The 17,923-nt window shown below is 44.1% G+C and overlaps 1 protein-coding gene across 4 annotated transcripts in view; it reads right to left on the bottom strand.

The window, feature by feature from the left end:
* SEMA5A (semaphorin 5A) overlaps nt 1-17,923 on the bottom strand; it is a 527,169-nt gene that overhangs the window by 34,967 nt on the left and 474,279 nt on the right. For all 4 annotated transcript variants that reach the window (XM_007191632.2, XM_057540979.1, XM_057540980.1 and 1 more), the window contains exons 17-22: nt 17,430-17,655; nt 15,972-16,190; nt 12,292-12,462; nt 10,587-10,742; nt 9,123-9,170; nt 4,107-4,318 (exon numbers count right to left, since the gene is read on the bottom strand). In XM_007191632.2, the coding sequence (XP_007191694.2) occupies nt 4,107-4,318; nt 9,123-9,170; nt 10,587-10,742; nt 12,292-12,462; nt 15,972-16,190; nt 17,430-17,655 (1,032 nt within the window). The remainder of the gene's footprint in view (nt 1-4,106; nt 4,319-9,122; nt 9,171-10,586; nt 10,743-12,291; nt 12,463-15,971; nt 16,191-17,429; nt 17,656-17,923) is intronic.

A 17,923-nucleotide genomic window follows, 5' to 3' on the forward strand; every position in this document is an offset into this window, starting at 1 on the left:
TTTGGTGGGACCGCTCTTTGGATGCTGAGGCACAGCGGATGCAGATCTGGATGGTGACCAATCACTCGATAGTTTCCAGCATTTTATTTGTTGCCATTTCCATGTCCCATTTTTAACCTAATTCCCAATATGAGAAGCCACCTTTTCACAGGAACAGCAAAGCTTAAAAGGCATGTCAGAAAATGCTTGCTTGCTCCCTTTGTGGCTGTTGAGATGTCTGCCATGTGACTGACAGGGTCTTGGTGCTCTGGCCGGGTGTCAGGCCTGAGCCTCGGAGGTGGGAGAGCCAAGTTCAGGACACTAGACCACCAGAGACCTCCCGGCCCCATGTAATATCAATCAGTGAACGCTCTCCCAGAGATCTTCATCTCAACGCTAAGACCCAGCTCCACTCAACGACCAGCAAGCTACAGTGTTGGACACCCTATGCCAAACAACTACCAAGACAGGAACACAACACCACCCATTAGCAGAGGAGCTACCTAAAGTCATAATAGGTTCACAGACACCCCAAAATACACCACTGGATGCGGTCCTGCCCACCAGAAAGACAAGATCTAGCCTCATCCACCAGAATGCAGGCACCAGTCCCCTTGATCAGGAAGCCTACACAACCCACTGAACCAACCTCACCCACTGGGGGCAGACACCAAAAACAACGGGAACTATGAACCTGCAGCCTGTGAAAAGGAGACCCCAAACACACTAAGTTAAACAAAATGAGAATATAGAGAAATATGCAGCAGATGAAGGAGCAAGGTAAAAACCCACCAGACCAAACAAATGAAGAGGAAATAGGCAGTCTACCTGAAAAAGAATTCAGAATAATGATAGTAAAGATGATCTAAAATCGTGGAAATAGAATGGAGAAAATATAAGAAACGTTTAACAAGGACCTAGAAGAACTAAAGAGCAAACAAACAGTGATGAACAACACAATAAATGAAATTAAAAAGACTCTAGAAGGGATCAATAGCAGAATAACTGAGGCAGAAGGACAGATAAGTGACCTGGAAGATAAAATAGTGGAAATAACTACTGCAGAGCAGAATAAAGAAAAAAGAATGAAGAGAATTGAGGACAGTCTCAGAGACCTCTGGGACAACATTAAATTCACCAACATTCGAATTATAGGGGTCCCAGAAGAAGAAGAGAAAAAGAAAGGGACTGAGAAAATTTTTGAAGAGATTATAGTTGAAAACTTCCCTAATATGAGAAAGGAAATAGTCAATCAAGTCCAGGAAGTGCAGAGAGTCCCATACAGGCTAAATCCAAGGAGAAACATGCCAAGACACATACTAATCAAAGTATCAAAATTAAATACAAAGAAAAAATATTAAAAAGCAGCAAGGGAAAAGTAACAAGTAACATACAAGGGAATCCCCATAAGGTTAACAGCTGATCTTTCAGCAGAAACTCTGCAAGCCAGAAGGGAATGGCAGGACATATTTAAAGTGATGAAAGGGAAAAACCTACAACCAAGATTACTCTACCCAGCAAGGATCTCATTCAGATTCGACAGAGAAATTAAAATCTTTACAGACAAGCAAAAGCTAAGAGAATTCAGCACCACCAAGCCAGCTTTACAACAATGCTAAAGGAACTTCTCTAGGCAGGAAACACAAGAGAAGGAAAAGACCGACAATAACAAACCCAAAACAATTAAGAAAATGGTAATAGGAACATACATATCGATAACTACCTTAAATGTAAATGGATTAAATGCTCCAACCAAAAGACATAGACTGGTTGAATGGATACAAAAGCAAGGCCTCTAAGACACTGATGAAAGAAATGAAAGATGATACAAAGAGATGGAAAGTTATACCATGTTTTTGGATTGGAAGAATCAACATTGTGAAAATGACTATACTACCCAAAGCAATCTACAGATTCAATATAATCCCTATCAAACTACCAATGACATTTTTCACAGAAATAGAACAAAAAATTTCACAATTTGTAGGAAAACACAAAAGACCCCGAATAGCCAAAGCAATCTTGAGAAAGAAAAACGGACCTGGAGGAAACAGACTCCCTGGCTTCAGACTATACTACAAAGCTACAGTAATCAAGACAGTATGGTGATGGCACAAAATCAGAAATATAGATCAATGGAACAGGATAGAAAGCCCAGAGATAAACCCACGCACATATGGTCACCTTATCTTTGATGAAGGAGGCAAGAATATACAATGGAGAAAAGACAGCCTCTTCAATAAGTGGTGCTGGGAACACTGGACAGCTACATGTAAAAGAATGAAATTAGAACACTCCCTAACACCATACACAAAAATAAACTCAAAATGGATTAAAGACCTAAACGTAAGGCCAGACACTATAAAACTCTTAGGGGGAAAACATAGGCAGGACACTCTATGACATAAATCACAGCAGGATCCTTTTTGACCCACCTCCTAGAGAAATGGAAATAAAAATAAACAAATGGGACCTAATGAAACGTAAAAGCTTTTGCACAGCAAAGGAAAACATAAACAAGATGAAAAGACAACCCTCAGAATGGGAGAAAATATTTGCAAATGAAGCAAGTGACAAAGGATTAATCTCCAAAATATGCAAGCAGCTCATGCAGCTCCATATCAAAAAACCAAACAACCCAATCCAAAAATGGTCAGAAGACCTAAATAGACATTTCTCCAAAGAAGATATACAGATTGCCAACAAACACATGAAAGGATGCTCAACATCACTAATCACTAGAGAAATGCAAATCAAAGCTACATTGAGGTATCATCTCACACCAGTCAGAATGGCCATCATCAAAAAATCTACAAACAATAAATGCTGGAGAGGGTATGAAGAAAAGGGAACCCTCTTGCACTGTTGGTGGGAATGTATCCAAAAATGGTCAGAAGACCTAAATAGACATTTCTCCAAAGAAGATATACAGATTGCCAACAAACACATGAAAGGATGCTCAACATCACTAATCACTAGAGAAATGCAAATCAAAGCTACATTGAGGTATCATCTCACACCAGTCAGAATGGCCATCATCAAAAAATCTACAAACAATAAATGCTGGAGAGGGTATGAAGAAAAGGGAACCCTCTTGCACTGTTGGTGGGAATGTAAATTGATACAGCCACTATGGAGAACAGTATGGAGGGTCTTTAAAAGAGTAAAAATAGAACTACCATATGACCCAGCAATCCCACTACTGGGCATATACCCTGAGAAAACCATAATTCAAAAAGAGTCATGTACCACAATGTTCACTGAAGCTCTATTTACAATAGCCAGGACATGGAAGCAACCTAAGCATCCATCGACAGATGAATAGATAAAGAAGATGTGGCACATATATACAATGGAATATTACTCAGCCATAAAAAGAAACAAAACTGAGTTATTTGTTGTGAAGTGGATGGACCTAGAGACTGTCATACTGAGTGAAGTAAGTCAGAAAGAGAAAAACAAGTACTATATGCTAACACATATATATGGAATCTAAAAAAAAAAAAAGGTTCTGAAGAACCTAGCGGTAGGACACGAATAAAGATGCAGACATAGAGAATGGACTTGAGGACATGGGGAGGGGGAAGGGTAAGCTGGGATGAAGTGAGAGAGTGGCATGGACATAAATACACTACCAAATGTAAAATAGATAGCTAGTGGGAAGCAGCTGCATAGCACAGGGAGATCAGCTCGGTGCTTGTGACCACCTGGAGGGGTGGGATAGGGAGGGTGGGAGGGAGACGCAAGAGGGAGGAGATATGGGGATATATGTATATGTACAGCTGATTCACTTTGTTATACAGCAGAAACTAACACACCATTGTAAAGCAATTATACTCCAATAAAGATGTTAAAAAATAAATAAATAACTAAGGCAGGTCATCCAAAGAATTTGAAGAATAGATACATGTATATGTATAACTGAATCACTTTGCTGTACACCTGAAACTAACACAATGTTGTTCATCAACTATGCTTCAATGTAAAATAAAAATAAAAAAAAATAAGAGGAGCCACTTACCTTGTCCCCCACCCTGTCACCTATGCCACCACCACGGAGCTTTGCCGTCAGGGTCCACCTGCCGTCTTTGCACACCTGGCTGCAGCGGAGGCTGCTGTTCTCTTACCTTGATGGCCTCCACCGAGTCATACTTGTCCAGTTTGTTGATGTGGTTAGTTATGCTGGTGTTGAGAGGGGCGGGCGCAACGGGGTGGATGACGGTGGCATCGTGGGACTGCTGCTGGTACCGCTGGCAGTAGGTGTAGACAAGCAGCGTAAGAAGGCAGCCCAGGATGGAGCTGCTGAGCCCCACGGCGATCATGTGGAACAAGTTGAACTCTGGGAAGACAACATCTAAAATGAGGCCACGCTGGAAAAGGATGCGCTCCTCCCCAGCTCAGTGGGCTCAGAGAAAAAGAGAAGGACCCAGTGGAAAGCTCCACACTCCTTCTAAGACTCAGGAAATCATAGGGCCTTCCTTTGAAATGTCGTGGCCGCCAAGACACTTCTCTGCAGCGAGTTCAGTGTAGTTTAAGTCAACGCTCTTATGGATTATAGCCACCATATAATATGGTGATCTTTTAAAGGTCACCCAATACGCTGGCAGAGACACTTTTTTCTTTAAAGGCTTGTAAGAGACCGTTCTTCTGTTTCAAGTGTAGCATGATCTGTGGTCTGGGGGTGTTTCTAGGGAACATGTTTTCCATTTTCCTGAACAGGCTGAGTCCCTGCTTGCAGCCTGGCTGTGTCCCGGGAACAAAGCAAGGATGTATCTAGTACTTCCAATCACTGCTCACCTGCAAGCCCGACTATTTCCCCCTCCTTTATCATTTCATTTTATTTAAATTTTGTTCCGATTCTATCATTCTTATGTTTTCCATTACATTTTTTGGAACATGAAGATACACATATTGTATAACATTTGATTGCATGAAAAAAAAGTGCAAAAGGATATACAAGAATAAATCTTTTTTCTTTCTGAGAGGGAACCACTGTCACCACCTTCTCCTGTGCTCTTCCAGAGACACTCTGCGCACTTGCATGCTGTGTGTGCGTGTTGTAAATATTATCCTGGGTACCATTTTTTCACTCACATTGTATTTTGGAGACCTTATAAAGAAAATGGCTTACTCCAAAGAAACAAAGGATTTGTGTCAAAGGAATATGATCTATTAATAGTCATGAAATGATCCTCTTTTTTTACAGTGTTTTTTCTATCTAATAGCATCTTTAAGTTATTTTCTTTGAGTTATAAATACACAGTGTTGACAAAACGAGCGGACATGGACTCATGTCTCTAAGACAGGATTGGTTTGAGTGACATCAAGGTAGCTTAACCAAGAACTGCTTAATCTCTGACAAAGAGCAACAAAAGAAAAAAAGATATGCATTGTGTGTTGGTAAAACACCTTACAATCAAAATTTTAAGCCTTTCAGGGAATAAAGACAACATCTGAGCCATGACCATGAGGCTGAAATTATTGAAAATCAGGTAAAGCAAAACAGGACCTCAATTTTTCTATGCTGCGTTGGCACCGTATGGCTAACCAGTTGCCTAAGGGTTCTTGGCCCTATGTCTCCACTGTACATCCTGGGGATCTGGCTTTTCTCCCAAGGTGTCCCCTCCATGCACCACCAGAGGGCTGAGTGACACCCTTGCTCTCCCTGCACCCGAACGGGACCACTGAAGATGCCTGCTGGGCACCCCTGTAGATGCTGGGTGAGACCGCTGGGCCCCGTGGGGAGGTCCCCAGGGCTCTTGGGGAGCGAAGACCCGTGAGCTTGTCTTCCACACCCCGGTTCTGGGATGTTTTCTCCTTAAACACCTGGGCTCCTCCCGAGGACTCTCTGAGCTGTCCTCGCCTCACCTGAGATCCACAGCACAGGTGGAGCGTCCTTCATCCGTCTCTAAACCCTCTAAGCTTCTCCCTTTAAGCTGTGCCCCTTTGCTGTTCCTGGACACTGTTTCAGGGCCCTGGGCGCTGGGAGATGGATTCGCTCCAGGAGGCGGATGAACACCGCGTGGGGAGGCAGCCTCGTCCTCTGTGCTCTGCGAACCGTCACCAACCTACTCCACCCACGCTGAGACTCCAAACAGGTGACTCCTGACACGCGCCTCAGGTGTCTTCCACACCTGGAGGTGGATAATCCAGGAGGACGTTACTAGAACATTCCACAGATATCACCCACTCCCTGACATCCACCTCAGTATTTCACTTCTTGATTATCCTGTCACTGGTTTAACAAAGAGAAAGGAATCGCTAAATCTTTGGCGGTTCCTGATTTTGTCTGAAGACTCTAGGGCTGAACCTGGGACAGCTGGATAAAGCATCCAGGGGCCATTCTACCAGCAACCGCTAGAAGCTTCTACTCTAACCCTGAAGTTGCCCTCAAGATAAGCAAGAGTGATTTCATACCTGTTGTCATCTCTCGATACTTTAGCCGTTTGGACCCCCCCAGGGTCAATGCAGCATATGGATAAAAGTACTTCTGCTGCACTGATAAAATAATATATAGAAGATGTATGACTCTCTCCCTATGCAGGTACTTTGTTATTAGTCAAATGAATCATTCCTGCAGGTGCCTGGGGAAGGCTGGGGCCAGCTGACATCTTTATGATGAGTCTTTGTGTCTCATGCAACTAAAAATAGCTAAGTTGGAACATGTCAATAGGCCTACATTTTTTCTGCATAAGCGAAAAATCGAGCCTCTGAAATCTCTTGAATCTGCTTAGCGTGGCTCTTTGCTTTGAATACAACAATTTTTGCTGTTGATTTTGGTCAGTAAAGCTAGACTAGAGACCAACTACCCAGTCGATTCAACTGGCTGATTTTCTGTGCAAAGTTTGATTCTTTTCAACAAACTGAAAAAAGCATCCCCAAACTTCCTTGCTAGGTGATTGTTTTTACTTCTCAGCCCCACAATTAGCCCCATCTGACCTCTTACCCACCTACTCTGCTGTGTCAATGTCAGCAGCCTAAGATCTAAATGATTGGTTCTGAATATTATAGAGTAATTAAAGTTTCTATGATTGAATCAATAGCACCTCAAGGCTTGATTTGGTGCAGCCTTTGGTACAGCTGGTTCAAACATGCAGAAGCTGCATTTTAGGATGCAATAAGCCTTTGGCATCGTGTCCTCCTGGGTGCTCAAGGTCTTGGCAGGACTCCCGTATCTTAACCCTGAGAAGGCTGGCCGAGGAAAGTGGTTTTTGAACTTGTGTTAGGCCTGGAGGGCCAGTCAAGCTGGCTGCCCCCAGGTTCTGCCTTGACCTCTCTCAGGGCAGGAACACTCTCTACAAGCTCTGATCCCCTGGCGACCCCGGGTGTTGTCCAAGAGTGTCGCCTGGCCAGGGCTGCTGTGGCTGTGTACCTCAGATACCCTCCTCTGGGACCCTCGGCACCAGGACCCTTTTCCCGTGGTGCTCCGGGCTTAAAGCTCACGCTGGGATCCCACTGCCTGGATCCGAAGCCGGCTTCACTTCGACTGTTTGTGTGGACCGCATCTCTCTGACCCTCATGATCCCTATTTATAAAATACAGATAAAAAGACGTGGCTGCTATTCCTTCTCTACAATTCCCCAAACGAAAATTTCTCTGAAAACTGACTTTTCATCACTCACGTGGCAGCGAAGCCTGACCTGACCTGATCGTTTGCTGCAGAACCAGGAGAAGCATTGATTAGCAGCTTCACTTCACCCACATTTCACGGCAACGTCATTAAAGAGGTTGGTTGCGGAGTGCGACCCCCAGACCTCAGGGTGTCATACCTTATATGACCCGTATTACCCATCTATAATCTGAAGAATGCTGACTTCCGAACCCTGCTCTACCTCCAAGCATTTTACGTAAAGAACAGTGGGCTGAGGCACCCACGCGAACGCTCTTTGTGAGGATGAAACAGGATACGTCTACGGTGTCGGGCACACAGTGACTGCTGACCTAAAAATACTACAGCTATAATTCTGTTTATGTGAACCAGCCAACATTCACCTTGCAGCCGGATCCCCAAGTAGCGGCTCACTGAACTGAGCCAGTCAGACACCAGACACTGCCCTTCTCAGGCACAGGGCTCTCTTGGGATATGACTTTTGGTTCCAGAGGGGCTGGGGGCTGTTTGAGTCCCCACTGTAAGCTCAACACCCCTCACAAAACTGACACAGAGTGGGTGCTCAGGAAAGATGATTGAACAAATGGAGTAACAGATGGCTGACTAAATAGATAGAGCGTAACAGATAGCAGACTCTTAATCAGTGTAGTCAATAACTAAGTACATTCCTAAAACACACCGATGAAAACCCAGATTCCTTCTGAGTGTGAGAGGTCAAAGCCCGTTGGGCTGAGCTGCCTGGGGCTTCCCACTGGAATGGATTATGTTAGAAATGGTTAGGAAGAGTCATCAGCTATACACATGAAGATGCTGGACTTGTGTGTGGTTATTGGCTCTGACACCAAAGGTGGACCAGGGCTAGGCTCTGATCAATGGACAGCCGGCCCCTCCCATCCAAACAGGCTAGAACTAGACGGGAAAGTCCACAAGCATTATGTATTTGACCCAGAGAATGCAATTTCTGTCATTCAGGGTTGCAGGAAGTTAGAAAAATATCTCTGGAGATATAGGTATAGCCTTTTGCCCATAATAAAATTCTGACATTTTATCATTTCAGCAGTTTGGAGATTTGAGGCTGGCTTCCATGGATTTGCACTCTAAATATAAAGAAAATGGTTGAATTCTGTTTTACTCATAGGAAATCTAACTGTAGCTAACACTGAGATCACTGGGCCATAAAGCTTATGTGCACTAGACTCACCTGAAGGGCTTATTAAGCCACAGAGTGCTGGGCCCCTCTCAGGGAGGTTCTGACTCTGTAGATGGTGGTGCAGCCTGAGAATCTGCATTTCTATCAAGTTCCCAGGTGATACTGATGATGCTGGTCTAAGGACCCTCTGAGAACCACTGATCCAGATGTCAAATATGGACTCCTTAGCATTTCTACTGCCAAAATATATAAGGTGTTTGGATTCAGGAGTTTCTCCAGTTTTATTTTATTTTTTTCTTGGCCAGTAGCAGAAACATCATATGAAACATATGGGAAGAGAAATGACTGGAAAATACCTGAAATTAATTAAAAAAAAGAACTTACCTCCACACCTTTTCTCTTCTACGCTGCTGGATCTTGCCACAGATACTTCTGGAGAAACAAAGTTTAATCACAATGTACAAAGGGTGTAGGGAAGGAAGATCACATTAATGATTCATTTATGAAATGTCTAATGATTTTGAGTTTTATGCGAGTCAGTTTCCAAAAGCCTGATTAATTGTTTTTAAAAATGTATTTCTTTCTTTCTTTTTTTTTTTAACCAACCGGAGATGTATTTGGTCAAGGTCACCTTGATTGGAGAGGGGTGAGATTCATTATTACAAAAAGAAAATGCTATGGTCCCTTGGGTTGAAACCAGGGCACTAGTTTCAAAATAAGGCTGGCATATGTGCTGATTTTCTGTTACAATGCATTCTGCCAGCTGTGGAACCCCACAGTGTTTGCCTGTAGTATTCCTGCCTCAGATTTTTTGTCTCATCTAAGTCAGTGTTGTCACGTTCCCTGGGGAGGGGGACCACGCCACCAGAGCTCAGAGGAAATTGCCAAAACAAATAATCTTCCTACTCGGAGCCCATTCACGATCTCTGCCATGCCCCCATGTGAAACTGACAAGTAGGATGCCAATAAAAGGAGAGATCCACCTAAATGTTTAACCCCAAGGATAAACACCATTTCAAGAGTCCAGAAACACTATTCTCTCCTGTATTGATTTCTCATTCGATAACAAGAATTAAAAATATGTCTATGGTTGAAAAGGAAACAACAATAAACACTCTTGCAGTTCTAGACCACAGAAGATTGAGGTGCCTTTTGAGGCTGAAGCTGATAGTTTTTTCTAAAATAATATCTTTCCTTTAGTGAAGGAAAACAAGGCATTCCCTGCTATTACCGTGTAAGAGGTTAGTCTCTGCTTTTGGTCCACATCAGAGCGCTAAGGCACACGGTGGGCATATATGAAATGATTTGTAAGTATCTAGCCCGTGCCTACAGTGAGCCTGTGATGTGTGACTAGCTATCACTAATAACTAAACATCGATTTCACATGGAAAAGCCTGTAGTCAAAGGGCCAAGCCAACCTCTTCTCCAAGACGAGAGCAAGGACAGCCTTCCATTTTCCCAAATAAACTAAGGCTGTATGAAGAGAATGGCCCTCTTTCCCTGTGCAAACACATATGCACAACTTTGCCAAAGCATTTAACTTAATATTAAAGTAACCAAAGAACCTATTTTCATTTTTTGAACAAACTATTCTGACTGTGTTATAGGCAATAAATTGTAGAAGACATTGTGCTTAAAAAAACCTTAAAACTCATGGCCTAAATTCAAGTCTACAGACGCAGTTATCTACAAATCTATAATCGCCTTGAAACCATAAGAGTTGATTGAATCATCTCTGTTTCAGCAAACAGGACCTCATAGAACAGATAAAACTCCCACCTACGAATCATTGCCTCTCAAAGTACTGGAAATGATTTTGTTTGCACTAATAAGCATCTCCCCTCTTACCTGGGAGGAAATTGGAATCAAAAACACAGGGCTGGCTCTCCGTGGTGTTTCCGGAACACTGGCTGCCCACGGGGAACAGAAGAATGCATTGGCGGATGCGGACCTGGACTCCAGACACATCACACTCGGACCAGTCTGACCACTCCGACCAGCTCTCTGCAGCGGCCAGAAGACAGGAGATGCGGCAACAAGACCCACTAAGATCCATCAACCTGGAAGTTGGGTCAGCTTATGTACATTAAGGTTTCATATGATGTTTATAGTGGGTCTGTGTATAAATAAGATGGACTCGTATCTTATGACCAGTCCAGTAAATAAAATACAAAGGAGCAAGAATAAAAGAACTCATATACCTTTGATTAGAAATAATGTGCTTAAGATACATTTTCTAAAACTCACATTATTTTAATGCTCTAAATTAACTGTATTAGACACTCCATAAGCTAATGCATGAAGCCTGGCTGTGCGTGACCCTTCCTTGGTGGCAGAGAGATCATCAATGCAGACCCCATTCCTATGGGGTCATACTCAAATCCTTCTCCAGAAAATTTCTACAGGCCTCAGTGCTCAAGCAAGAGAAATGACAGTGTGTTAATGAGAAAGTCCTGGTTGCAAAAGGGGTTCAAGCTACTACAAATACTTTCTTTCCAGTTGTGAAAACAACTTTGCAGGGTCAGTACGCCAAAGGCAGGCTGTACTTGTGGTGGAATTCACTCTATCCCTTGTTTACTGTCACTGAAGCACATAGGATCCACACACAAGTCGTCAAGGCCAAAAGATGAACGAGCTAAAGTCACTTTACCCCAAAAAGGAAGATTCGCTAAGATGTGTTACATTCACCCGGACCTACAGATGTGTGAAAAGAGAGAATTAATACTCATTTTATGATAAGGAGGTTAAAAAAATGAACTCTCAATATTATTTATGAAATATTAATAATGTAAAATAATGTTTTTCTATGCAGCTTGGTTTTTTCCTCTTTTTAAATTAAATTTGGCAACGAAACTTGTGCTTTGATCCATTGTAAAGGGTATAATTTTTCCTTAGAAATGTGCAAAGTGCCAGTTTTTGGGATGACTGAGAATCTGGTTTCTAGGCACTTTTCAATATACATGGAACCTTCAAGGAAAGTCTGCAGGAGCTAGTTAAAAACGTGTGTGTGTGTGTGTGTGTGTGTGTGTGTGTGTGTGTGTGTGTGTGTGTTTCAAAGTCAAAGTTAGACTCAGAAGAGATTGTCTCATTTTCATTCCAAGTGGTCCCTACATGGCAGAAAATGAAGCTAATTCTTGGATGGGTGGGCTCCTGCAGGGCATCCACTGGGCACACGGGCCAGCTGGCCTCGGAGCCCGGAACCCCCATGCCCACTGTCCTGGGGGGATTCCTGTGAAGCCACTTCACAAGGGCTCTCCTGCTTCCCCACCTTGATTCTCAGCAACAAAACGTCAGCTCCCATTACCAGCTTAAATATTTTAAGAATGCTTGGTTATCACCGGTTTCTGTAACTAGTTCTGCAACTACAGCGTGGTGAGAATGATTCCATTGCAGAACAATGTATCACGAGGTCACTTCACTGGCAATAGTGCGGCATTGATGTGTCCCCCTCTCTTGGTCTTATCGTGACGTGGTTTCATCATTTCACCACTTGTATATCAGGAAAAGGGTGAGTCTGCCCTGCTGTCTGCACGGGCCTGGCCGGGGCACTTACCGGGGCAGGGCTGCGTGTTGCAGAGAGCCTCTTCCGTGTGCAGGCCCAGGCAGATGTCGCCTCCGTAGGCGGGGGCTGGGTTTGTGCACGAGCGGGTCCTCATGTAATGTCCACCTCCACAGGTCGCTGAGCACTTTGACCAGGAGGACCAGCAAGACCACACGCCATCCACTGGGAAGGGACACAAAGTCACACCGCTTCTGAAATCCACATCTGACCCACGTGATGTGGTTACAGAGAGAGTCTGCGCTGTGCGAATGCGCTGTGCGCGCCACTGACCATCACAGGAGGGGATCCGGGATCTTCCACCTGGCTTTTCACATTCCCCCCTACGCTTCTTCAGTTCCTCCTATTCTTTCAGGAAATGGTTCTAAGCATGCAAAATGCAAGCACGAGGATGACCAAGGAGTGCATGTACATCTGTAGTACAAAACCCAGTCCCTGGGAAAGACCATGAACCCGGTTCTGTAGTTGTGCAGGTGAAGCCCCAGCTAGCGCGACCTCTGCCAGCCGCCCAGGACAGAACCAGTGTCTTATCCTCCTTTTGTGTCACTTGCAGTTTACAGAACAAACTGTGGACTCAAAGATTTCATGGACAGAGAGGCAAGGAGTGTTCTTAGCACACCATAGGTGCTTAACTGATGTCATCCACAGAACACACACCTGTCCAAATTCACTTTGATTCAAAAGGTCTCCCCTCCATGAGATTCTCACTCACTGTTCCTTCTTCCTCGCACTTACTGTTTTCATAAGAAAGAAGAAATAAATTATCTTATTGAATTGGAATATGACTTAGGAACAAAGAACCATCTGCTGTCCTTTGTCGGCCAAGGTCTGGAATCAGTTCTGAATCAAACACGAATTGAGAAAAAGGAGTGATGGAGAAAGATCAAGCTATTGCTCAATGTTGGGAATAAATTATGTCGGTGAAAGTACTAGTTAGACCAAACCACAGAAGAAAAAGGATCATTTCAACATGGGCTCAACTTTCAAAGCTTACTGCAAGTTTTGATCCACATTAGAATTGGAGATCAAATTTTTCATTGATTAATTTAAGAGGTATTTTTATATTTCTCAGGTCTTCGATTTATTTTCAAACTTAATCATAATGAGAAAACTTGTTTTTAAAGAAAATACACCACCCTTTTGTAACTGTTTCTTGTGGACCCAAGAGGACAAAAAAGGAGTAAATGCATAGGGAGGAAAGAGTCCTAAATGAAGTAAAAATAGCCTATAACTGGCCGGGCTGCTCAGCATCCAAAGCCCTGAGCTCTTCCAACCCCTCCATGTTGAGTTGCATCCTGGCCTGTGTTAGGAATTTTCTAGGAGGTGGGAGAGAGAATTGACATTTGCCCCACTCAACCCCCTGAACTCATGCATTCCCAAGTGGAAAGTGCAGAGGGCCACTCTGAATGTTTTCACAACCCTCTATGGAATCTTGGCTTTCAAAAAGAAGATGAGGACAGAGCTATTTCAAGACATTAAGGTTACGCGTACATGATACTGCCTTGACCATCAAATCAATGAAAATAAAAACAGCCACTAGATCATGTTAATGGGATGTCTCGGACGTGGGACTGAGCCTTGCACCCGAAGGCCAGGGCAGCAACCGAGCATCTGGAGAGTCTGTACATTCAGCCGACGGCAGCATGGACCTGTGTCTGGAGCCTGGGGAGGCGGAGTGGATGGAGGGATCCTGACTTTCCCATGTGGCTTTCCCTCCCCCACTTTACAGGATGGATCCTCATCTAATCATGTTGCCCCACGGGTCCCCTCTCAGCCCCCCGGGGAGGAGCCCTTCCATTCTCCAGGCTGGGGCTGTGGGAAAGACATGTCTCTGTGACCTTTCCCAGCCCCTTGGCATCGCTTGGCCAGGAAAGCTGGGTAGTTTGGAGGGAAGCATCTCCTGAGGCTGGAGAAACAGACAGAGACAGCTGAGGAGGAGTGGGGCAGCTGGAGGAGCAGGGACATTACTGAGTGACCCAGCTACAAAGCTGGGAACTGTATTTTCAGTTTAATGTACATGTTGATTCATCCATCCATCCATCCATCCATCCATCCATCCATCCATCCATCCATCTATCCATCTATCCATCCATCTAATAGATGCTCACTAAGTACTGCTACAAGCCAGTTCCTTGCTTAAGGAACTCAGAAAGTTGTTTGTACCAACTGAAAAAGATGCTCTATTTGCAGCGGTCTGTGCCTTTAAAACCAAGGTACACAGTATTTGGAATGACCCCTCATGCCCCACCCCTGCTTGTCTATATGGCCAAACCCCATCTGTCCCTCAAGACCCAGCCCAGGGGCAGCCTGCTCGGTAGGGCTGCCGTGATTCCAGCTCCATGGGTCCCCAGCTGACGTAGCCACTGCATCGTGTCATCGACCCAACTATACTGGGTTGACATTATTCACAGGATGCTTCCTCACTAAACTCTTCAGTTCCTTTCTGACCTGGACAAGGTCACTGTGTCTTTCTTTACTCAGTGAATAGCACACAGCGGGCGATCCAAAAATGTTTGCTGAAAAACTGAATGAATAAAGAAAGGAAGATCAAGTAACCAACTGCTTATTTTCTCATCATTCAATAACCATCACTGAGAGCTATTTCGAGTGTGTGCCAGGCCCACGCTGGGAGCTGAGGGCACTGCGTGAGTGAGATGGTCCTGCCCTCCTCGGGTGGTCACTCTGACAAAGTCAAAAGGCAGGATGCACAGCCAGAGGCCAGCACTCAGGATGGCCGTGAGGCATCGGGTTAAATTAAAGATCCTCTGACTGTGGGAAGGTCAGGGGGAAGAGACCAAGGTGACAGAGCTGCACTCAGAGCCGGGGCAAGAGGAAGGCACAGATGGTTAGAGCATCAAAGGCGACAGAGGAGCCTTCGGGGCTGTATTAGCAGACAACGCCCTGAGCGGGGGGGCGAGGGGGCTCCTTAGGGTCATTGTATTAACCCTGCGCTTGTGTGGGAATCCCGCGGAATGAAAAGCCAGGGACCAGGAGGAAGACCCAGACAGCACAGCTCCTGTGGGTCTCCAGGAGACGATGCTGCGTGTTCAGAGGACTGACCTCAGGAGGATGTAGACCCCTGTCGGCCGAGGGCACCAGCGACAGGCTTGGCAGGGCCCTGCGGGGCCACCCCTGATAACTGTCACTCTGGTGAGGACTCTGGGGTATGGAGGGAGGTCAGTTCCGGGGGGCGTTGGGCGCATCAGAGTCTGGGAGGGACCAACCTCCAGTTTAAAGACAGGACACCTCTCTCTGGACCATGGCAGCCCAGCCCACTTCTCAAGAGGTGCAGCGCTTGGGGCCACGATCCCTTAGAGGGGCTCCTGAGAATGCTTCAGTTTCTTTTAAAGCAGAAGAAACAGATGAACATAATCCAGCCTAGGTGATATCTGTCTTTATACCAATGCAGTTGGAAGATTATATCTATATCTATCTATATCTATACCTTTATCTACATCTGTATCCGTATCTATATTTATAACTGTTTTATATCTATATCTATATCTACATCGATATCTATGTCTACACTTATATTTACATCTACATCTATATTTATATCTATCTATTTATCTACCACAAATTATGTCTCAAACATAAAGCCAGGGAAACTGAGTGAGAAAGTCTTCCAAGGCCCTTGATGTTTCGGTCTTTTCCAGATTACTCGATCCACTCACCTGGGCAGGGCAAGATGTTGCATTCCTGGTATTCCAGGGAGGGGCCCAGGCAAGGCATGCCCCCAAACTTGGGCTCTGGGTTGTTGCAAACACGCTTCCGGTTGCGAATGCCCCTGCTGCAGTCTCGGCTGCACTGTGACCACGAGGTCCAGGCTGACCAGGCCCCGTTGACGGTGTGGGCAGAGTACCTCCCAGCACGCAGGAAATCACCAGAAAGGCCTGCAAGGGAAATGGCCAAAGCACGATTCTGTTAGGAACTCTTAGAGTAACCAGAGTTCAAACTAACTTTCATTCTGTAGTGCTGTCTGCTTTGCTTCTGCAACTATACTCTCAGATATCAGTGGAACACTTTTTACACACCTCAGAAGCACAAAACCAAATAAAAATAAAATTGCAGTTTGTGTGATAATCTCCTATAACTCAAGCTTCTTTCTCTGCAGTTGCTATTAACAGGGGTGCAACTAAGAACTCAATTTGTCAATGTAGCAAAGTCCTTATACAAGTAAGAGGGTTTTTTGGGTAATAGGTCACTTATTGTTCTGAGAAATTTCTTACAAAGAAAATACACCTTTCTCACTTCCATTGGGAATTCTACAACAAATTGTCCTTGTGCAATTCATGTTCATTTTGATGGAAATGCCTACTGACTTAAAATATGAAAAAATATTCAGTCATTTTCTCAAAGGTAGGCAGTGTGACACAAGTTTTAACAAAAAACTCTCAAAGTATGCCATGAAGTTCTGGGGAAATGTGAGAAGGCAGATGTGTGAACAGTTCTATACATTGTTAAGTTTCTTGGTTGTCTACTTAAAAATTCTGGCTCAGAAACCTAGGCAGATGCTCTTCAGAGAAAATAGATTAGAAACCTTTTTCTCTGATGAGAGAGTAGTTTGTGGTTAATCAATAAAGAACACACAATTTAGCCTCATTTCATGTGGTCAGAGGCAAACAAGTCCAATTCTGTATTCTCAAGATATCAATACCAAAATGCATGGCTAGTCATTAGAACTTGAAGCCATTAAGACACAAGAAGGATGAAGTATTTTTTAAGCCATGCCCACAATACACTTTTGGAGGAAATATAAGAAGTCTTTTATAAATGTGTATCAAAATTTTTCCTTAGTTTATATCATTTAAAATGAATATTAGTGTTGGTTTTATATGTATCTGAGAATGGAAGGATTAAAAAATATATGTTCAGATAAGAGAATAAAGTTAAAGAAACAATGTCATTCATTTTCTCTGTTTTTACTTTGATGTCATAAGAAGTAAGTTCACAGCCTGTTCTGAAATAAGGGAATAAGTGATTGAATTGGAGACAGGGTTGCCAGATTTAGCAAATAAAATACAGGAAGCCCAGTTAAATTTTAGTTTAACTGGGCTTTTCTATGAACATAGAGATAAGACAGAACACCTGTCCCTGGAAGCGAGTCAGTCCCTACAGAGTCGCTTACTCACCGTCAGTGGAGCAGCTGCTGGTTCCATCACTAGAACAGTACCGCATCTCAATTCTCTGCCTTCCCACTTCCAGCAAGTTTGGATCAGGCAGGCGGGCCTTGCACGTGTACCGAAATCGCTGCTCGTAGTGGCCCCCATTGTCAGAGATGTTGACAGGCGTCCAGGGTGTCCAGGGTGTGGTCTTCTTCAGCTCAGGGCATGGGTTGGTATTACAAGGCTGGTACTCCTGGAGGAGAAAACACATGAAGTATGCTTATCATACTGCAGAAATAGAGGCAGGGGAACCCTTCCTTAAGTGAAGGAGAGGGCTCTCTAAAACTTTAGGTCCTGACACCCACCAGCTACTCTGCAAAGTTAAAAGCACATTTTTTGGTCAAATTAGGCATTTAAGAGAATGTTCAGTGTTCAAGTTAACTGCAAAGGAATCTGCACAGTTTCTGCATCAACAATGAGAATGAGATAATAAATGTAATTGTATGTGAATAAAAATGGTG

Source organism: Balaenoptera acutorostrata, chromosome 2 (genome assembly GCF_949987535.1).
Source record: "Balaenoptera acutorostrata chromosome 2, mBalAcu1.1, whole genome shotgun sequence".
Taxonomy (NCBI): domain Eukaryota; kingdom Metazoa; phylum Chordata; class Mammalia; order Artiodactyla; family Balaenopteridae; genus Balaenoptera; species Balaenoptera acutorostrata.